Raw genomic sequence first — 23,063 nt, forward strand, 5'->3', positions numbered from 1 at the left:
CCTCACCAGGTTGTGTTCTGTATCTCCAAGACTCACCAGCCGTGAAGGTTCACCTTGCTTCACAAGAGGCTAAAAAACGTGAATCTCCCAGAGGGACAATGCATATCAAGCACACAACAAAATCTATGAATAATGGTTTAATAGTTTTCGACTGACCACATTAAAATCAACATGTCAGTCCCTAGACTGGAATCCCATTGAAAACCTGTGGTTTGAAGTTCGTTTGCGCATCCAGAAAGATTCTACATGAATAAATTATACAAGATCCCTTCCAGTGTTTTCTCCAATCTCATAATTTCTTTTTTTTAACAAGGACTAACCTTTTGTTTAGTTGTGTCCTGTTGAACCCCAGCCAGGCCTCCTGTACCCCAGGGTGAAATCTCCACTTGGTGCATGTATTTATTATATATTCAACCTCATTTATTCAGATGTCTACCTGAGATAAACCTATCTTTCAAAAGCACAGACCATATGGTCAGATTCCCTTAGGCACCAATCTAAGATGATACTCCCAAATTCTTACCCAAACCTTTAGTGGGAGTAATGCATAACTGACCCTAAATCTGCATTCAAGGACACCTATAGTCTGTCTCCAGCTGCAACCCCCCATAGAGACTCAGAGGGGTGACCCCCCAGCTAAACACATTCCCCCTCAGAGGAACCTTGTTATCGCAGGACCTCTGTTCCCGGATCTCTGCCGCGGTCAACACATAGTCCCACACGTTGATGTCCGTCATGTAGCCCATGAAGGCATCGGCGTCGGAGATCCCCAGGAAGCCGTCCTGGTCCTTCCCCAGGATGAAGACCCCGGCAGGACTGAGTGTGTAGCCCCCGCGGATGTACTGCTCCTCTCCAACCAGTCCGTTGATGGTGAGGTCGGCCCCGCCTGAGTGAGAGGACCAGGTGACACAGTAGTTGGCCCACTCGTGGGAGTGGAAGTTGTGGGGAAGGTTGACGAATTCGTTACCGATCCACAGCCCCACCTAGACGGAAACACGAGCGACAGAGTCAGGAAACGGAATAATGAAAGTTGACATTGTTCACACATTGTGGTTGAGTAAACTGTGCGTGTATTCAGAAAATGTCTAATAAATCCACCCCTCCCTGTCTCCCAAACACAGACCCGCCCACCTCATATCCAATGGAGATCATGAGTTCGTTGTCTTTTCCCTGGCTTGAGTACGAGAGGACAGTGTGGATCCCTACAGGAGGGGTCTTCACATGCATGCAGGCGGTGAAGGAATGCAGGTCCATGGGGTGAGTCAGGTGGGCCATGGCGTAGCTCCTCGTGTTCCTCTCTGGGAAGTGAAGCACCATGGGAGGAGACCACAGTCTGGGCTCTGAAGAGGAACAGGAAAAATGAGGTAATGTAGGGTTACTTTAGTTTTGTGCAGGGACTGTGCACACACACACACACACTGGACTCACTGGAAACGTATACTCTTTTACTTTTTTATTACATTGGTGAGCTTGTCAGTAAGCACTTAACTGGAAATGCCTACACCTACTGCATTAATTTCATGTGATGAATAACATTTGATTTGAGGAAATGTTCAACAATGTGACAAAAGCTGATGTAAAAAGTACTTTATAAATACATTTGATTGATTGAAGACAAACCAACATTATCTTGTTGCCTGTAAACCTCTTCTAACAAATAAATGTGTTAATGTTGCAGTGTCTGGAAGCTCTCACTACCCAATTACAGGCCAGTTCAGTGCAGTGCGTAAGTGACTGACACAGATTTGTGTGACAGCCAATGTGATGAACAAAACAGGAAGCCTGTATTAGAGGGGTTCCCAAACCTTTTTGCCCAAAGACCCCATTTCGATATCTAAAAATTATCACGACCCCAACCATGTGAAGAAAAATTATGTAATTGTTATTTTATCATTTAAGACCATGAGAGTCAATTTCAAAACATTATCCCCTGACCCCATTTTCAAATCTGGTGACCCCACATGGGGTCGCGACCCCTAGTTTGGGAACCTCTGCTCTATCATTTACGCACACAAGATATTCATAACAGGATTGATTATGTTCCTTTGATATGTGGGCATATCTGCATCATTTTTCTGTTGATAAGTGAGGCATCTTTCAGGCAATTTGTGGAGCATCAGATCATTTGAGGAAATGGCAAACTATATCAACGCAAGCCTTTAGGAACATGACACTTAGAAATATTTGAGATGGCTAACGTTAGATTAGACCACACAGTTTATGAGTATTTTCCTACATTCAAAGTTTAATTACAGACTTTCTCACCTGACTGTGTGTGTTTTCCAAGAGTACTAATCATGCCCTCTATCGTCAAAAGCTTTGACGCAATTTCCTCTTGATGACTGAATGCTGAAGAGAGAGAATGTGGTAGAGAGTAGTGGAGAGTGAGAAAAATAGAGCAAGGGACAGAGACAGTAAGTAAACGCGACAGTAAGAAAGAGAGTCTGAAAAAAGGAAGAGATCAGTAAGGAAGAAATACAGTGAGGAAAAGAGACAGTAAGGAAAGGGAGCCAGTAAGAGAGACACAGAGAAAACTTTGATTTTGTTTTGAACTTTGTAATTGTAACAGGAGCTGGATAAAGAGTACATTTACTGGGTTGATGTTAGACTTCTGAAGGTGGTTTCATCATCATGTTTTTCTTACCTGAATGCGTGTGTTTTGCTAGAGTTGTAATCATACCCTCAATCCTCAGAAGCTTTGACTCAATTTCCTCTTGGCGACATAAAGCTGAAGAGAGAGAGAGTGATTTGACTTTTTGTTTTCTCATTATTCTTTCTAATGATCTATCTGTGCTGGCAATTCAAGCAAATTGTTTCCCAAAATAAGAAGCCCTTTAAAACAGAAAATGACCGACAGACTAAACAAGGGAATGACACTGACAGAAAGACGGCAAAGTAGATCAGGAGGCAGAAAAGGGGTTACAGACAGAGGAGGTGTTGGGGGGTTGAGAGAGAGAACGCAAGAGAGAGCGAGAGACAGGGAGGAAGACCCAAAACCAGAGAGATAGTGGTAGAGATGGTGAAGTGGAGAGACAGAGAAGAAGACCCAAAACCAGATAGATAGTGGTAGAGATGGTGAAGTGGAGAGACAGGGAGGAAGACCCAAAACCAGATAGATAGTGGTAGAGATGGTGAAGTGGAGAGACAGGGAGGAAGACCCAAAACCAGATAGATAGTGGTAGAGATGGTGAAGTGGAGAGACAGGGAGGAAGACCCAAAACCAGATAGATAGTGGTAGAGATGGTGAAGTGGAGAGACAGGGAGGAAGACCCAAAACCAGATAGATAGTGGTAGAGATGGTGAAGTGGAGAGACAGGGAGGAAGACCCAAAACCAGATAGATAGTGGTAGAGATGGTGAAGTGGAGAGACAGGGAGGAAGACCCAAAACCAGATAGATAGTGGTAGAGATGGTGAAGTGGAGAGACAGGGAGGAAGACCCAAAACCAGATAGATAGTGGTAGAGATGGTGAAGTGGAGAGACAGGGAGGAAGACCCAAAACCAGATAGATAGTGGTAGAGATGGTGAAGTGGAGAGAGATTGTGACTGTAAGTCTGATGTAGAAAGAGAGAAAACAACAGAGAGTGAAAGTAGCGAGAGCATAGGGACAGCGGGAGAGGGCAAGGAAGGGAGAGAAAGGGAAGAAGTGAGGGAAGGAGGGAAGGAGAGAGAGAAACAAAGAAAAGTACATTATTTAGTGAGTATTGAGATTGTTCCAGGAAAGAGCTATTCCCTCGATTACAGATTAAATATGCGAAAGTGGTGTATTGCAAGCCAAGACCATCGCCATTGTTTAGTGTACTTTGCCAAGCAATCGTCAGCCATTTTCTGTGCCACTTCACAACATTGCTACTTGCTATGCTACTTCAGAGATGTTTAGTCTGTTGCAAGGTTCACTGTGTTAGATTTCCACAGGGACTCCGTAGCAGCACATGCCAGTCATTCCTGATAGGCGATTGTTGTCAGAACGTTTCCCCCTGATAAATGGTTAAAATGGCCTTCCCTATGAAAGCTCTGTTCACTTTGTCTGAGCTCTTGCTCCAAGCTGTAGGTCCCTGTTGCAACTTGAATGAAACAGAGTTGTTATTCCATAAATACTTTTTCCAAGATATTTTGTTGTATTTTATTATTTCTGTTGATAGAGGAGAGCTGTGATGAAGACCTTGTGGCTCATACGTACACAGTTATAAATAAGTGATACATGCTACAACAACGTGCAGGTTTCGTTTTTTCCCTGCAATCTAAATGGACACAAGCCACGATATCATTAAAACCCCACTAACAGGCTTCAGGTTTTACACAGTAATCTCTTTATGTGGCACCAAACTAGTTCAATCTTTTTTTCTTTAGATTTCGTCACTTGTAAGTTTTGTATTCCAAAAACAGAATGGAAATCCCAACGTGCTTGAGCTGGTTTTCTGTACATACTGCCTTTCCTCAGACGCGGCACAAAGGAGGACTCGACCACGCGGTCGTTCAGAGGTTGGACCATGCGGTAGTAGTCCCACATGGTGTTGTTGTTCATCAGAGTGGTTTCCAGCTTCTTGATCTGGATGCCAGGGAATAAATGAACCCTTTAGTCAGTCAACCAAACCATTAATCAGTGAACACTACAAATCAGCATATCGGTCAATTAATATATGAATTAATTTAAAATATGAATCGATCAACAAATCATTTAAACAAATAAACCAATCAATCAGCAGTCACCTGGTTGTGAGAGAGGGTGATGGGCGTGTCGAACACTGTCCACAGGACACTCTCGTAGCAGGGAGGGACGGTGAGAGAACCCTGGTACCGGAAGAAGTGATTGAGGTTCTCAGGAAGCATGGAACGTAAATCAAGGCTGGATATGTTCATGGACTGTCCTGTAGAAAACAGAAGAGATCGAAACAGAAACCAATTAAAGTGGATGCTGAGGCTGTGTCCAAGCAGACAAGCCAACTCTGATCTCTTGATCTAACTAAGTCATGCCATTTACTGGGGAAAAGATCAGAATCAGGCTGACCATCTGAAAAAACAGTTCAAATATATTAAAAGCATTATTTTAAAGAAGAAAATCACCTGCATACTTGACCTTTGCCAGGTTATTGATGAAATCTCTGTAGTAGGTGTTTTCAAAATGTCCGTTCTGGAAATGTTTAAAATACTTGATCATTCTAAGATGCAGTTGACAGTGTTGGCATAGGACTCCTGTTCATGCAGAACCTTTAATATATTGGCCCTTATATGGTGTATTAGCTTGCTAGCTATGTTGGCAGTTGTAAAAGCTAGGTTGGATGGGATGGCAAGACAAGTTAATATATCTATATTGTTTTTCATGCCATATAATATTGTGCTAATAGATGATGTTCTCACCACAAAGAAGAAAGCTAGAACTGCCAGTCCATCAGGTTTATCTTTGGCTTCTTGAAAACTGCTGTACTTATCGGAGTTATAGTGGACAAGATGGAGCTGCAACACAAAACAAGACACATGAAGTTATGCTCATCACAGCAATTTGTATATCACCATTTTATATTTCAAGTTGGAATGCTGGAATAAATGGTCAGAGAGCTCTTTGGATTAAAGGGAACTTGTTCCAGGTGATCTATTTTTTTTATTTGATCAAATCAGAACCACCATGAAATGTTTAAAATTTTTGTTGTAGAATCAAGTGCCCCAAAGAATTCAGGCCACTCTGTTGTCAAAGCAGGTCCAAACCGGTCGTTGATGGAGGTCCCTTATAAACTCACCACTGAGTGCTTCATTTTCTCTGCAGAACACCGGTCTGTCCCACTTCTAACATCTATATTAACAAATTCTAATAGATTGAACATTCTTCATTTTAAACCATTGGCCCTTTGGGGTTTGCAATGTCTATAATGTTGGGTGAATACAGTGTGGGGCGTGGCCTCGGGATCACATTTTGACCAGGGTGTGGTGAGGCTACGACGCGGTGGGGCTTCGGCACCCCCGGCACTGCGAATCACCGCGGCTGTGAGCAGAGGGGGCCGGGCTAGAGTGGAGAGGGCTGGGCTAGAGTGGAGGGGGCCGGGCTAGAGTGGAGGGGGCCGGGGTTAGAGTGGAGGGGGCCGGGCTAGAGTGGAGGGGGCCGGGCTAGAGTGAAGGGGGCTGGGCTAGAGTGAAGTGGGTTGGGCTAGAGTGCATTCAGAAACCTCAGAGAAGCGACACGTGTGTTTCCTGGGTCTAGTGGCATCTGCACTGACCTCTGCGATGTATCTGATGCCGTCCAGTGTGTGCTCCGCACCGCTCGACTCCATTTGCATGCCTCCCCAGTGGAGGTGCATCTGGATGGCCGTGTATTGGCCCGGCAGGCCCCTGGTGATCACCATGCTGGGGGGCAGGTTAATCAAAACTGTCCCACGGAGAAACACATTGCCTTGTTAACTCAAGGTGACCCGGGCTGCATGAGTCAAGGGTTAAAACGAATTTAAAACAATGACCGTGATTTACTTAAAATGCAACGATGATAGAATGCAGACTTACAGCTAATACAGTATAACATGTCTGTAATAAAATAAACACAATTTCAGATATTCGGTGTGAAGACACAGAGGTGACATGAAAGAAACAAAACAAGGAACTAAAGAAACGAAATACTATTTTGAGGGAACAAAATGTAATTTTGATGGAACAAAATTATATAGCTAGCAGCACTTTCTAATCCACATAAGCCAAAGTAGCCTTTGGAGCCAAAGTGTTTTTTGTGTATTGGAATCAATATAGTAGATGGGTTAGAAAGTGTTGCTAGCTCTACCATTTATATTGCACCATGAAATTACACCTTATTTTGATTCTACACACCCTAGTGAGTAATTCTTGAACACCATGTTCCACTACACATAGTCTAGTTTTTTCAATATGTTCAATATATGTTTAACAATCCAGTCTGTACATTGTATTTTTGTCTGTTTAAATATTGTTCTTAAAATATGTGTGTATATATGTATTTATATTAAATAAATACATATATATGTTTCTAATAATTAGTATTTTCATTTGCTCAAACAAACAAAAACCGAAAACTTGCCTTTGACTACAATAAAAAAAGAATCAAACACATCACCATGAATTTGAATAATGGCTTTATTAAAAACAAAATCTGATTTAGTGCTGTCGGTATAATATCCTGCTGCTGGCAGAACAATAATCGTAAAAATGATGTGCGATGCCATTTTGACATGTGCTGTATCCTGTCTAGCATGACCATTGAAAAGAATGTATTGAGTTTGAAGTCTGTTTGACATGAGCTGTATGAATTCTGTCTACTTTGCCATCTACTTTGCCGTAGTTTGAGGCCTCAAAATAGTATTTCACTCCCTCAAAATAGTTTTTTGAAGCCTCAAAATAGTTATTTTGTTGCCTCAGTCTTTTTTGGGCTCAGGGGCCCCTTAATCTGCAACCAACTTCTGTACCTGTGTAGCCATTGTTGTTCATGACAAAATTGCCCTTCTGCGCCGCGTAGCCAGTCAGCACGGGCTCCAACAGGTCCGGGTTGTGTCGTACATTCTGCCGCTGGATGTCAATGGGGGACTGCTTCTGGCCACCGCACGCCGGGAAACCCTCTGCCCAGCGCGTCTGGTCGACGGCCCCATCTGATGGAACCCCGACAGCGCAGTCGAGGATGAGGCAAGAAACAATGTCATCGTCCAACCATATTACCAGGTTTCCAAGCTCAAGTGGACTTTTCCTTAAAGAAGGGGGTTTGGTTAAGCTAGCTCCAGAAGAAAACGAGGAGCAAAAAAAGCAGGGAATGAGGCCGGACCGGAATCTCAGGAGTAGATTTTGAATTTGCGTATTACCAGCAACATCAATTAACCACCCGAGGGAGTCGGCAGAGCACGATAAAATCTGGTGAAGCTGCCCATGTGTATTTCCAGCCCCTCGTTAGCTAGCAACACAATCGAGACCCCAACCTAGACTCTTGGTCAGCCTGGAGCAAACACAGAGCGATTTAATCCATGCTGTTAGCTTATTACTTCTGAGTTGGCTGGTTGGTTGGTTGGTTATAGCAACCCTCATTCTCATAAGGATTTATAAGCATTCCCAGGGCTTGATGTGTTGTTTGCATTAGACAGTTCCATTTGTTTGATGTGTTGTGTGGCAAACTAGGTTATGGTTCAATTTACTGCCTTTCAGGAGTTTGGCCAAATCTGGTCAATCTATTGGAATTCTACATCTAAGCTGTTGTAAATGATGAGTAACATTTGATTACCGTATCCAACTACTAAATTCACAAGGAAGGACATTTTGGAAGGAATGGAACCAAAGTACATTTTTCTCCAGGACCTCTGTCTTATGTCCTTGTTGTGGCGTCTGTTTTGTCTGCTTTTCTATGTCTATGAATTATTCTCATACTCTGAAAGCCAAAGTGACCTTTCTTCATTACCAAGCTTTTAGAGGTTTTGCTTTTATATTTAATTGTTAGTCATTTTATTTATTTTGTATTATTTTGATGTTGTTTTGTAAAGCTCACTTGTGACTGTGACTGTAAATGTGTAAAAAAAGAGGATTTGTGTAATAAATGTAACATTATGGTGTTTTCATTCTTGAGTTATGGGAGAAAACACAACTTTGTGTTCACTGAAAAAAGGAAACTTATTGGTTGTAACATGCAATGTGGGGTTGGTTTTTGCTATCAACTCCAATATAAATAAAACAAATATTGTTTTGAATTTGTAATTTTTTTCTTTTATTCATACTCTATTGTTTGGGGACATTTCCACTGCCTGTACACTCTGGCCAAAATAAATCTGTAGGGAATTTGTAATGTGGAGAGCATTGGGAACATAGAGATATCAGAATAGAAAGCTGATGGGGAAAAAAGAATGAACAGGAACATATTTCGATCAGAAAAAGTGTTTTCTTAAGATTTACTAAATGCTACAATGCCTAATGTCCTTTCATGAAATTAAATAAGCTGATGGCAAACAACTTACGATGCGTCTAGTTGTCACAGGTGCAAAGTCTGAGTTTTCTTCTGAACAATGACACAGATTCATAGTTTTGTAAGAAAAGTAAAATATAATAGAACCCTACCTCCATATGTCCACTGTACTCCAAATACCCCAGCTGAGGTGATACCTATGGACATAAAATAAAGAAACAGACTTAAACACTCCATTTCAATGCAAATCCTCTTGACACAAATGCCTCCCAGCTGACACTTCCATACAACAGTCCAAGTCCTCTGGTTCTCCATACTCTCCCTCTCTCTCTCTCTCTCCCTCTCTCTTTCTCTCTCTCTCTCTGGCTCTCTCTCTCTCTGCCTCTCTCTGTCTCTCTCTCTCTCTTTCTCTCTCTCTGTGTGTCAGGAACTCTGACAAATATTTTACAGTTTCTCTCAATTGCTAAAACACCAAACCCCATTGTCTGAACCAAATGCTCAGTTGCCTGAACCCACTGATTGAATCAATCACTCTTTTGGCAAAACCATAAGCACTTTTCACCTGTTCAGACACAACTTGCCAACACATTTTCATTGTGATGCACCCGTGCTGCATAATGGTGAGCACAGGTGTCACCACTTGAACACAACAACTCAAAATGTATCACACTTGTGGCTAATGATGTGAGGGAACATATACAGTAAGCCAGTTCAGAGAGCACTGGTTTGTGAGGCCCTACAATGGATGGAAATCTGAGAGGAAGAGTTCGTGTGAGAGGAGGTCGAGGTGGTTGAGGTGGCCAGCGAAGACAAAGAACAGTAATATCTGATGAAATCAGAGCTACTGTGATTGACCATGTTCTTGTCCATGGTATGAGCATGATGGAGGCTGGACAAAGGGTCCAACCAAACATCAGTAGATTCACTGTGTCCACCATAATCCGAAGATTTAGAGAAGAGAACAGGTAATTACCTTTTTTTGACATTATAGTCCAGTATGTAAATGTTGACAGCAATTACTGTATGACATACTATATACTGTACCACAGTGTACTGTAAGTAAATATGTTTCAGTACATCACTGTACCAATGTACTGTAGTAATGTAAGGGTTGGTCTAACTGTTCGTAGGCCTAGTATTCCATGTATATTTTTTGTAACTCCATGTTCTCTTTTTGTAGAATTGAAAGACTGCCACATGGGGGTGGGAGGACAGGTATGTTCTCCCCACACCAAGAGACCCTAATTGTTGATATGGTCCGTGAGAACAATGCCATTAAACTGAGTGACATTCAGCAGAAGATCATTGAGGACTATGTATATTTTGAGGGTATCAACAGTGTCAGCCTCTCTACTGTTGATCGTGTCCTCAAGCGCATCTGTTGCGATGTGGAGGACGTAGCAGAATCCATTTGCAGCATTTATTTAGAATAGTCAACAGGCAGGGTAAATCAGGGGCAGACAGAACAACGGAGAAAATCACAGAGCAGAAGTAGATCACAGGCAAGGGTCGAGACAGGCGGCAGGATCTTCCATGATTTCTCTGTATTTTACTGCATTAATTGAGCCATTTATCTCCACAAACTGTGCAGGCCCTGACAGAGTAAAGCATCCCCATAGCATGAAGCTTTCACCACCATTCTTCACGATAGAGATGGTGAGCAGTGTTAGGCCTGTGCCAAACATAGTGCTTAGCACTGTGGCTATATTTTGTTCTCATTAAACCTTGAGAATCTTCTTTCACTTGGTCTTGAGATTTGTTGCTGTATGCACTTGGTCTCCCAGCTCAGCCATGGAAGACTAATTCCTTTAGCGTAGCCATGCAGCAAAAAAATTAAGAGACCACTGCACATTTTTCTTTCCTTTCCAAAAAAGTCTAAAAGGAAGGTTTTGAGTGAGGAACAGAAGGGTTAAAATTAAGAGACCACTGCAAATTGAATGCTTCTGTTCCTCAAACAAAACTTTCCTTTTCAATTTGGAAATTAATCTTTTACAATTTTACCTGATTTCTAGAATTTTTTGACTGTGAGATCAAGGAGATAATCAACAATAACAGTTTTGTAAATACTTTTTTGCATCTTTAAGATATGTAACTGAGACCAGAGCCAGAACGAAAAATCTATTGTGTTACCATCCAAATACTTTAGGTATCTTCTGTAAACAGATAACCAAGACACAATACAGAGAATCACACAGTCTCACAAAATATCACAATATCCTGTGTCCTTGGAACCCACTATCTCACAACAGATTGTGCTACAGACGCTCCTGCCAAGGTCATTGTGGACGTAACAAGATATTGCCAACCCAATAGAAACGTCCTCAACGTTCAAGTCAAGATGACACTTGATCCTCACCAGACAAACACCGACACAACCATGTGTATAACAAACGGTTTAACCCTGAAATTGTCTATATATTCCATCACTGTGTGTATGTGTTTGTGAGTGTGTGCATGCGTGTGTGTGTGTGTGTTTTATTTTGGGTTTTTAATTTGCAGAAGCTTCAATGCAGGCATAGGTATATTATTCAAGAAATGATTCATTTAAAATAATCCATGACAGAAAAAAGATTTACAAAGAGCAGATCACTATTTGGCTATTCATCTTATCTGAGGGAACCACTTGTGTTTTCAAGTTCCCGTTTCAGGCTGAGTGACTAAGTCTGTCTTTAAAGATTACAATACTTCCTGTCAGATGAGATAAAATGACTAGTTATCTTTCTCTGAGGGTGACCGTGATCTTTGAGGTATTAAACCTTGAAAGCCAACACCAGCCTTTAGCTCAATCTAAAAACTGAACGATTAACTCCTTGAGGGTTCTATGTTCATTGCCATTCACAATGAAACCTGAAGTGTTGCAGTACAGAATAATTGGTCATCAGTCTTTTCTAAATACTCTCACTGACGGGCAGAGTACAGCAGGTGGTGCCGTCTTTCCTCTGTTGGTCTCAAGGTGACCTCGGGCGACTGGGTCTGGGTGTCATGGAGGATGGATGCTCATCATCGTGCTCCATGTTAAGCTCTAAAATGGACAACCCTTAACTATATGATTCAATACTTTAATTACATAATAAAATGACCACAGAAGATGCTTAATATAGAACTTTATTGGGGATGTGAAGATGTGAATGTGATAGATAGCGGACACTACGAGCCAGCACAGTCTTTGAGATCTTCTGTGCTTTAGAAGCTGTCCTTTTCAAATCAAACTGTAACAGATATGTCTTGTATACACAATTTATACACCTTTGTTCTGTTCATTAGTCATCAGCAGTGAAGAAAGATTTGATATCTCGGGATATATTCCCGAATCATAATGATGAACCGTACAGCATGATGTTGCGTCGATAGTGGGGAGCCTCGGCTCTGTGGGGTTACATTCAGTAGGGAGAACATTTTAAGAAAATGCGTGATTCACAGAGGTACGGCATTACCATAGCCTGCATTCACAAATCGTCTCGGAATAGGTCCTAGCAAATTAGGACAGTGACCATAAAGATTTGAAGGACTGCCAAGGAAAGACGGTAATCGTTCATTGCTAATGTTTGAAAGGATGGGGGATAAATAACCACTGGTGATTAGGTATAGCCAGCTTGACAACGATATACAGCTCTGTAAAAAATTAAGAGACCACTGTACCTTTTTATTTCTCTTTCCAAAAAAGTTGAAAAGGAAAGTTTTGAGTGAGGAACAGAAGTTTTCAATTTGCAGTGGTCTCTTAATTTGAACCCTTCTTGTTCCTCACTCAAAACCTTCATTTCCAACTTTTTTGGAAAGGAACAAATAAGGTGCAGTGGTCTCTTAATATTTTCCAGAGCTGTATACATAGAACGTGTTGCGGTGGTAAAATATCTCAGCAACATCAGGGCGACTGCATGTCTGTGTCACAGGAACCAAAGACTTACTGCCTTTCTTCTGTTATCAAGACTGTGGCTGGCGACTCTACATGAAGTTTCATGATTAGGGTAAGATGTGGCCGTTCTCAGCAGTGACACCCAGTTTTCTGGTCTGAGACACTGTGGTGATTAGGCCAAGCGATCCAGCAAGCTCATGCGGTCTGATCTATTATGATCTGTTGACTGAAATAGTATGAGTCATCACAAACCTTGCGGCAAAACTGAAAAAAGCGGTTCTTGGCGTTCTTACAACATTCATTTCTTCCAAAGGTCATTTTTATCAATTCTGGCTAAATATAAACAAAGCTATGTTTTAAATTAGCCTAAACAAGGCAATTCAAAAATTCCTTTTGGGATAAATGAATGGTGTAACTTGAAGAGGCTACTTCACACCTCAGGGACACCTATAGTCTGTCTCCAGCTGCACCCCCCCATAGAGACTCAGAGGGGTGACCCCCCAGCTAAACACATTCCCCCTCAGAGGAACCTTGTTATCGCAGGACCTCTGTTCCCGGATCTCTGCCGCGGTCAACACATAGTCCCACACGTTGATGTCCGTCATGTAGCCCATGAAGGCATCGGCGTCGGAGATCCCCAGGAAGCCGTCCTGGTCCTTCCCCAGGATGAAGACCCCGGCAGGACTGAGTGTGTAGCCCCCGCGGATGTACTGCTCCTCTCCAACCAGTCCGTTGATGGTGAGGTCGGCCCCGCCTGAGTGAGAGGACCAGGTGACACAGTAGTTGGCCCACTCGTGGGAGTGGAAGTTGTGGGGAAGGTTGACGAATTCGTTACCGATCCACAGCCCCACCTAGACGGAAACACGAGCGACAGAGTCAGGAAACGGAATAATGAAAGTTGACATTGTTCACACATTGTGGTTGAGTAAACTGTGCGTGTATTCAGAAAATGTCTAATAAATCCACCCCTCCCTGTCTCCCAAACACAGACCCGCCCACCTCATATCCAATGGAGATCATGAGTTCGTTGTCTTTTCCCTGGCTTGAGTACGAGAGGACAGTGTGGATCCCTACAGGAGGGGTCTTCACATGCATGCAGGCGGTGAAGGAATGCAGGTCCATGGGGTGAGCCAGGTGGGCCATGGCGTAGCTCCTCGTGTTCCTCTCTGGGAAGTGAAGCACCATGGGAGACAGCACTCGGCTCACTGTGGGATGACAAGGACAGAAGTAATTAATTCAATTTACTTTGTTACTGGTTATTTTTTTTTGCAGGGACTGTGCATACAAATGACTATTTCCATTACTGGTGCCAGTTTTCCCCCGCTGGTCATTAAAAATTCCATGCAGACAGTGAGAAACTGAACACAGTTTAGATGTTGGCCTTTTGAATAAAAGACGTGTGTTCGCAGACATCATGTTTCCCTCCCAGCTGGGTGGCTCATGATTTCTGAGGCTGTAACTCTGGTCACTTTAACAGGTGGAGCTCTAATGGTCAGTTTGTACCTGGTATAACGACACGCCTGTAAATAACTAGATTAGTTCCTAGTTCAAACAGCATTTCATTTTATACTCCCGTTTTATTTATATAGACATAAACATTGCATTTATAAGCTCCATATAACTAAAGTAGTAACAACTTCATAACATTATCATACCATTTTCCAGAAGATCTAAGCTCAAACAGTTACTTCCTTTTGAAACCAACTGACTGGTTTTACACTTTTAAGCTTAATACCAGAGATCTCATTCATCCCATATATCCCACATCTTTCCTACCTGAGTGCATTTGCTTTCCAAGAGAGTTAATCAGACTCTCGATGCGCAGAAGCTTTGTCTCAATTTCATCTTGGCGGCAGAATGCTGAAAAATGAGACAGCGATTGAGAGAGAAAGAGAGAGAGAGAGAGTAAGACAAGGTGAGAGGAAAGAGACACAGAAAGACAGAAAGTGAGACGGAGAGGCAGTGAACGTGGTGAGAGACAGGCCTTGAGGTTGACCCCATTCATATGAGTTGTATAGCACACAACCAGAGAAAACACATCTCCTTTATTAAATGTACAGGGCGATTTGCCTGTATGGTTCATCCATTCCCTATCCTTGATCCAAGCCTTTCCCTTCCCCCAAATGTTGCACACAAACCACAAATGTGAGATAATAGTGTATCCCCTGCAAATTCAGAATATACAGCAGTTTAAATTCCCTATTGTTTAACATGTAGTGATGAATTTGTACGTAAAGCTCCCTTTAATAAGGAATCTAGAGCCACTACCAGTTGATTGATTGCCTGTCATTCACATCAGAGACTGTATCTATAGTAGTGGTTGATTGAGTCCCTCTCATTCACAACAGAGACTGTATCTATAGTAGTGGTTGATTGATTCTCTGTCATTCACAACAGGGACTGTATCTATAGTAGTGGTTGATTGATTCTCTGTCATTCACAACAGGGACTGTATCTATAGTAGTGGTTGATTGATTCCCTGTCATTCACAACAGAGACTGTATCTATAGTAGTGGTTGATTGAGTCCCTCTCATTCACAACAGGGACTGTATCTATAGTAGTGGTTGATTGATTCTCTGTCATTCACAACAGGGACTGTATCTATAGTAGTGGTTGATTGATTCCCTGTCATTCACAACAGAGACTGTATCTATAGTAGTGGTTGATTGAGTCCCTCTCATTCACAACAGGGACTGTATCTATAGTAGTGGTTGATTGAGTCCCTGTCATTCACAACAGAGACTGTATCTATAGTAGTGGTTGATTGATTCCCTGTCATTCACAACAGGGACTGTATCTATAGTAGTGGTTGATTGATTCCTTGTCATTCACAACAGGGACTGTTTCTATAGTAGTGGTTGATTGATTCCCTGTCATTCACAACAGGGACTGTTTCTATAGTAGTGGTTGATTGATTCCATGTCATTCACAACAGGGACTGTATCTATAGTAGTGGTTGATTGATTCCCTGTCATTCACAACAGGGACTGTATCTATAGTAGTGGTTGATTGATTCCCTGTCATTCACAACAGGGACTGTATCTATAGTAGTGGTTGCAGATTCACTGACTATCCCGACCCTGTCTTGAGCTGTTTTCAATACATACTGCCTTTCCCCAGACGCGGCAGAAAGGAGGACTCCACCACGCGGTCATTCAGAGGTTGGGCCATGCGGTAGTCATTCCACAGGGTCTTGTTGTTCATGTCCATCAGAGTGCTCTCCAACTTCCTGATCTAGGGGATGGAGTCAATCAGTCCAAAAAACTGTAGTAGCACTGGTCAACTAATCATTCAGCAATTTATTAATAATCAAATTAACCAATCAAATAAACAACCAATTTAAACAGTTGGTCAATTAACAGATCAGTAGCAGGGTCACCTGGTTGTGAGAGAGGGTGATGGGCGTGTCGAACACTGTCCACAGGACGCTTTCGTAACACGGAGGCGTGGTGAGAGAACCCTGGTACCGGAAGAATTGATTGAGGTTCTCAGGCAGCATGGAACGTACATTGAGGGTGGATATGTTCATGCTCTGTTCTGTTTAACAAAATTAGATCAAAACAGGAAGTGAGCACAGATCAGTGCTGCCATTGATATGTTTACACAGGGAGAATCATTCTGAAGTACTTGATATGTTGACAAATCATACCGGTAAAAATCTGAATTGGCCTGCCTGTGTAAATATGTGCCGTAATCATCATAGTTTGATTATATTCTATTTAAATAATTGCGACCCAATTCTTTAAGCTAAGCATAAGGTTGTGTTTATGAATGCCTTGGAATTAATTAGAATACAAAAACATTTAAAATATAATCATAGCATTTCATAACTTCATGATAGAATATCTGTTGCTTCATACTTCTAAACATTCTTGACAACACCCATTTGGCCTTCCTCGTGTTAAATAGTGACGCAATGTTTTTCTATCAAAGTCAGACGGCAGTCAATCATCATATCAGAATTTGACATCAAATAGTTTCTTCAGTGTCAGCATGGCACTGAAAAAAAATAATTTCACAATGACACCGAGGAAGTCCTGGTTTGACCTGACCTGTTTCTTCTTTATTGTACTATTACAGATCTTCTTGCAGAACATTTGCACTGCGATGAAGAACTTCCAGATACAGACAACCTCTTCACTGTACCTTTTACAACTTTAGGTTTAGACTTAAAGGAGCTACTTGGATCACAATAAAATATGATAATAACACTAATTACTTGCATACTTGACTTTGGCCAGGTTGTTGATGAAATCGCTGTAGTAGGTATTCTCAAAATGACCATCCTGGAAATAGAGAGGAACGGGTGGTCAGTAGAACAAGAATGTGACGGCCTTTCTGTGATCTCATAACAAAGGGTGTGTTTAAAACTGCTGCCCAATTAATATTCTTTAACTTTTGATACATAATTTTAGCTCTGAAAAAGTGTGAAAAGGTCTGATGTATGTGGTCAAAAGAATCGGGCTGCTTTTATAAATGTCGGCAAGACAGGAAAGATAGATATGTTGTTAACTGAGCTACAGGAATGCTTAGGGACTATGGGGTGCTTTGAGTGCTAATGGAAAGTCTTTTAAGATTTATGATTGATATGAAATATTTGGGATTCTGTAATACATACATTTGATAGCTGATTTCTCAAATTTAACTTTGAGAATCCTAGTTACAGTAAATTAAATATTCAAATGCAGTATTTATATATTAAGTCCAATATTGTTGATAATGCATTTGTTGTCCATGTAGTTTAGTTTATAAACAATAATTTTATGTAAAAAAAAAAAAAACAACAACACCAATATATTGATGAAATCTGTTTAAAAAAAAATCTGATTCAGCATCAGGATTCACCAGGGTAATCTGCCATTCTGGAAAAAGTAAAAGAACAAATATAACATTGAACTCGCTTGCAGTCAAAGGATCTGTAGAATAAGTTCATCAACTTAATTGCAAACAGTTGATGTGAATAGTCTAGTTAGGACACCAATGCAATTTCCTGAAAATTCAACCAGAATTGCATACAGCGTTACAACATACTCTTGATCTTTTGATAACTTCTGGGTATGCTACGGTACATGTAAATCAGTTGAAACACCTATTCTGCTACATTTGAATTTGTTTTGTTAGCTTCTAATATAACAAATTTTAAAGACTTTATTCTGTAAATGTACAAGTTGGTGTTACCAACATTGACACCAGAGAACAAGACTTAAAAATAGACTTTTGACTGACATAGATGCCTCTAACATCTGTCTGTAAATGTATTTGGAAACACTCACACAATATATCTGCCCGGGTTTCTGAGTAACTCAGCCCTTCTGCAATTCAACCACAAGTTGCATCCATTGTTACAACACATAATTTATGCTTTCATACCTATATTTCTGGTTTATTTTCATGCATGAATTGTATTGTTGCTTAGAATATATTTTGGACAATTTCTCAGCTAATTTTGCCGGCATTGCCCCATGCAGACATGAGAGAAATAGAAATGTGTTAACATTTTAGGAAATTTCACGCCGTTTATATTTTGCAGCTGCTCTGTTTTCTCTCATCAACTGGGAGGATTTTGTCTTTAGTCAGTATGAAATGCTGATGTTCAGTTCTACAGTGGACAGAATTCGGCTGTCTTATTGTAGAACCTCAGTTTGCCGGTTGACAACATCTGTTCATCTTGCCAATTAAATGTCATAGAAATATATGTTTTATTCCTTAAAAAATGTCTTTAGCATTGTGAAAAATGTATTAGACACAATATTCAAACAACTGAGCCATAAGCCAATGTTAAGTATTCATAACGTAATAACTCTAAAATCATATGGCACAGAGAAATCAAGTCTTTTTACTCAGATATCAAGATGTCTGACAATTACCTAACTAGTATAAGTCAAATATCAATATCATGAAACAGTAACTTTAATAAATGTTAGATAGAACACAAATAAATTAGGGTTGAGAGGGATGAGAGGGGTGAGGCGGTGAGAGGGATGAGAGGGGTGGGTGAGTCAGAGTGGTGGGAGGGGTGGGGGAGTGAGAGTGGTGGGAGGGGTGGGGGAGTGAGAGGGATGAGAGGGGTGAGGCGGTGAGAGGGGTGAACATGTGAGAGGGATAAGAGGGGTGGGGGAGTGAGAGGGATAAGAGGGGTGGGGGAGTGAGAGGGGTGAGAGGAATGAGGGTTGAGAGGGATGAGAGGGGTGAGGTTTTAGAGGGATGAGAGGGGTGAGGAGGTGAAAGGAGTGAGAGGGGTGAGGAGGTGAAAGGGGTGGGAGGGGTGAGGAGGTGAAAGGGGTGGGGGAGTGAGGGGGTGAGAGGGATGTGATGGGGTGAGAGGGGTGGGGGAGTGAGAGGGGTGAGAGGGGTGAGGAGGTGAAAGGGGTGGGGGAGTGAGGGGGTGAGAGGGGTGGGGGAGTGAGAGGGGTGACAGGGGTGAGAGTTTCTCGCTCTTACAAAGCAGCATCATTCTCACTTTGGTCTCTTTTTTTGACAATTAAGGACTTCTTTTTTTGTGAGTCTGTTTATCTAGGACTATAAAACACATAGAACAGGTTCTGCATTTAAATCGTGTTTAATAAAGGTCTCTAAAAGGTTTAATTTTAATTTTCTGTTGATCTTGAGCTTTGCTTCATCACTTTGTTTTCTTACAAAAGAAAAGACCAGCATGCCTGGGTGCGTACACACACAACATATTAGCAGCTCCGAAGCTGCAGTCCATTAGGCAGCTGGGAAGGATGTATGTGCCCTTTGGCAGCTTTACCACTGAGACTGAATGACTGGATGACTCACTACCTTAATAACTGACTGGGAGACGAACTGATAGACAGACTGTGTAACATACTGACTGACAAGGTAGCGAACTGACTGACTGAGCGGGTAACAAACTGACTGGCTGAGTGAGTGGGTAACAAACTAATTGATTGACTGAGTAATATACTGATTGACTGAGTGTGTAACATCCTGACTGACTGGGTAGCGAACTGACTGACTGAGTGGGTAACAAACTAATTGATTGACTTGATAACCTACTGACAGACAGACTGGGTAACATACTGACTGACTGACTTGTTAACATACTGACTGACTGACTGACTGGTTACATACTGACTGACTTGGTAACATACTGACTGACTTTCAGGGTAACATACTGACTGACTTATCAACATACTTGACTTGCAGGATAACATACTGACTGACTTGGCAACATACTGACTGACCGGTTACATACTGACTGACTTGGCAACATACCGACTGACTGGTTACCCCTGAGCTGGAGGCAGGTCTCTGGTCATTCCACTTTAGAGGCCAACCCCCCTCAGCCAGCAGCACAATTGTTCAATCAATGGCCCATTAACCAAACAGGCCGGATGTCCAACACATCATTATACCTCCAGAAGGAGCGATGGCACCGGGTCAGTTGGCTTACTGCCTCAGTGGATCACAAGGCACCTCTTTGTATGTAGTGAGTTTGGACACTGGAATACAAATAACATCAAACATCTGGGAACGTCCCTGGCTCGGTTATGTACTTACAGTTTTCTCTGTATGAAATTCTCCCTAGTTTCAAAATGTCAAAGACATTAATTTACCAGGATTATTATTATACTTGACTGTGCTCTACTGTACTCTATTAAATTATACTATGCTGTTATGAACAAAAACTAATTGTACTGTCCTTCACTGTATTGTACTCTGCTAAACTGTATTGTACATGACTTTACTGTACTTAACTGTCTTCTACTGTATTGTACATTAACAGTACTTTTTTATACTCTGCTGCAAACAACTGTGCTGACTTAAATTGTACTCTACTATATTCTACTCTACGTTTATTCTTTTGAATCTTGTTTTACACTAATTTAATTATAGTTAAGTTTCACAGTATAGATCAGTACTAGTATAGATCAGTACTACCACTGTATTGTTATGAGCTAACCACTTAATTACACATGTCAACCGCCGCTAAATGTCTCTGATTAAAGTGGAAATTGTGTTCAAATGTCAGGAGAGGTTGTTAAAAAACTTTAAGAAATGTACACCATTTTTAAATGATCCCTTAAAGTGATGTGGTCATATGTCCAAAAGGCAAATTTGGTTACAGAGAAGTCTTTGTAGAGAACAAACTTTGTAGTGAATTTTAAGCCTTACGATTTCAGCATTTGGACCCCGTAACAAGAAGACGCCTGGGGGCCTCGCACATCGTTGCACATATAAAAGAAGAACCATCTGTAGATCTCACCTCGTAGAAGAAGGCCAGAACTGCTAGTCCATCAGTTTTATTTCTGGCTTCGTCAAAGCTGCTGTACTTTTCAGAGTTATAGTGGACAACATGGAGCTGCAACACAAAGCGGTCGTATTCAGTTATGCTCATCACGCAAGGTGTAAATCAAATCTCACAATCCTGCTGGAAGGGAATGAATCATGCATGTTGCCTATGATTTTCTTTCACATACAAATAGCCAGCTAGCATGGACTACAACTAGCATGGACTACAACTAGCATGGACTACAACTAGCATGGACTACAATTCTGCATTTCCTGCTTTTCAGGAAGATTATCCGCAACAACAGAGTGATCAAATTAAGATTGCATTTGTTTTTAGCTGCGTGGTTTTAATTTGTTCCCCGTTTGAGTGTCTCTATGTTTTAGCGTCCGTACCAACCTCTGCCATGTATCTGATGCCGTCCAGAGTGTGCTCAGCGCCGCTCTCCTCAAGGTCCCAGCCTCCCCAGTGGAGGTGCATCTGGACAGCCGTGTATTTGTTAGGGAGACCATTGGTGATGACCATGCTAGGGGGGAGGTCGATTTGAACTGCCCAACAGAGAAACAATTTTTGTTGTTGTTCACGTAAAAAAGTAACCGTGCAAATGTTGGTAAGGTTTTCGTGACTCCGGACTTAGAATTGTGCAGCTGGTCGTCAGAAAGCGCTTGACTTGTACCTGAGTGTCCGTTGTTCGTCATGAGAAAATTGCCCTTCATTGGACCGTAGCCCTTCAACTCCAGCTGCAACATGTTGGGGTTATGTCGCACGTTACGCCGCTGGATGTCAATGGGGGACTGTTTCTGGCCACCGCACGCCGGGAACTCCTTGGCCCAGTGCTTCTGGTCCAGGGCCCCTTCTACGTCACGCAGGGAAACAGAGGGACCAACAATGAGGCGAGGAACAACATGGAATGGGGACCTGTCTCAACACCCTATCGTATGTCCACGCTTCTACTACCGAAAGCGTCTTTCCCACGGACACAGGTATTTGGTTAGAGCGAGATGGAGCCAAAGCGTTTGCCTTTCCGACTGCTAGCAGACTGCATAAAGTTCCTCTGTTCTCTATGCACCTTCACAGCCTCTTGATGTCTAACCACAAAGCCACCGAAGCCAACTGGCTGTTGGTTTGTTGCAGAGTTATTGCAGTGTCTGTCACAAACCAAATGGTGCTGATTAAATCCTTTAGACTGCCTAATCAACATTCACTGTCTTGACAGTCTACTGATGTGATCCATGTAATCTGTTCATTGTGAGCTCTGTGCACTGATTGAAACAAATAGCAAAAAAAACTCACTGAAAACGTTCATCAATGTAAGCATGGAGAGGAAGAAAAAACATTGACTTTCATCACAGTTGTGCAGAGTTACTCATATTCATGAAATGTTTGTTTTGACCCAAGCTTATGAATTATACTTTTTTCCCACAATAGCCCTGGATGAAGAAGATTCTGAGACATTATGGTATTTTAAAGGTCTGAGAATTAATTCCTTCAAAGAAAAAAAAAACATAAATCAAAGAACATAAAATGTCAGATGATTAGACCATACCTGAATATGTCCAGTGTATTCCATCCACACCAGCTGAGGCAACGTTCACCAATAAGAAATGAATAAAAAGACTGAAGCACTCCATTTCAATGGAATTCCTATTGACACACTTCCCACTCTTTCCCTCTCTCCTACTCTCTGTCTCTGTCCCACAGCAACTGACACTGAAAGGTATTTAGGCTGAAATTTAAACTTCTTCGAAACAAACGCCTCCCTGTTGCTTAATCACTGGGTGGAACGTGATTACCATTGGCTGACTATCGATTACCACTGGCTGACTATCGATTACCACAGCTTTTTTGAAATGTTTCAAACATTTAATGGCACATTGCCCCAATTCTGGCACACCACAGTAAGTGTGATAGTGGAACGGGTATAGATTGGAGTATCTGGATGAATTGAGGCGTTGGCTTTTTGTGTAGCTCTTAGGCAGTGCAGCTGTTCATTCATGTTGTAAAATCTACTGGATCATATTGTTTTGTTTAGTTTAAACCAAGGATTTCTGTCATTTGGATTGTGATAA

General features: G+C 41.7%; 2 protein-coding genes across 2 annotated transcripts; both read right to left on the reverse strand.

Annotated features, from left to right (window-relative positions):
• Positions 1 to 237: 237 nt before the first annotated feature.
• Positions 238 to 9,209, reverse strand: LOC105030454 (neuronal pentraxin-1). The gene is made up of 11 exons (XM_029124251.2): positions 9,042 to 9,209; positions 7,418 to 7,597; positions 6,209 to 6,357; positions 5,358 to 5,453; positions 5,064 to 5,130; positions 4,710 to 4,867; positions 4,428 to 4,548; positions 2,645 to 2,728; positions 2,266 to 2,349; positions 1,132 to 1,340; positions 238 to 983 (listed from the first exon to the last, which is right to left on the reverse strand). Exons 1-11 carry the CDS (start codon positions 9,202 to 9,204, stop codon positions 570 to 572), a joined length of 1,725 nt encoding a protein of 574 aa, XP_028980084.1. The 5' UTR covers positions 9,205 to 9,209; the 3' UTR covers positions 238 to 569.
• Positions 9,210 to 12,650: 3,441 nt separating this feature from the next.
• ca6 (carbonic anhydrase VI) lies at positions 12,651 to 22,707 on the reverse strand. The gene is made up of 10 exons (XM_010904326.3): positions 22,541 to 22,707; positions 21,671 to 21,850; positions 21,394 to 21,542; positions 20,971 to 21,066; positions 16,963 to 17,029; positions 16,123 to 16,280; positions 15,851 to 15,977; positions 14,519 to 14,602; positions 13,742 to 13,947; positions 12,651 to 13,593 (listed from the first exon to the last, which is right to left on the reverse strand). The coding sequence occupies exons 1-10, from the start codon at positions 22,623 to 22,625 to the stop codon at positions 13,180 to 13,182; spliced, it is 1,566 nt and encodes a 521-aa protein (XP_010902628.2). The 5' UTR covers positions 22,626 to 22,707; the 3' UTR covers positions 12,651 to 13,179.
• Between the last annotated feature and the right edge of the window lie 356 nt (positions 22,708 to 23,063).

This window comes from Esox lucius, chromosome 12, assembly GCF_011004845.1.
Source record: "Esox lucius isolate fEsoLuc1 chromosome 12, fEsoLuc1.pri, whole genome shotgun sequence".
Lineage (NCBI taxonomy): Eukaryota > Metazoa > Chordata > Actinopteri > Esociformes > Esocidae > Esox > Esox lucius.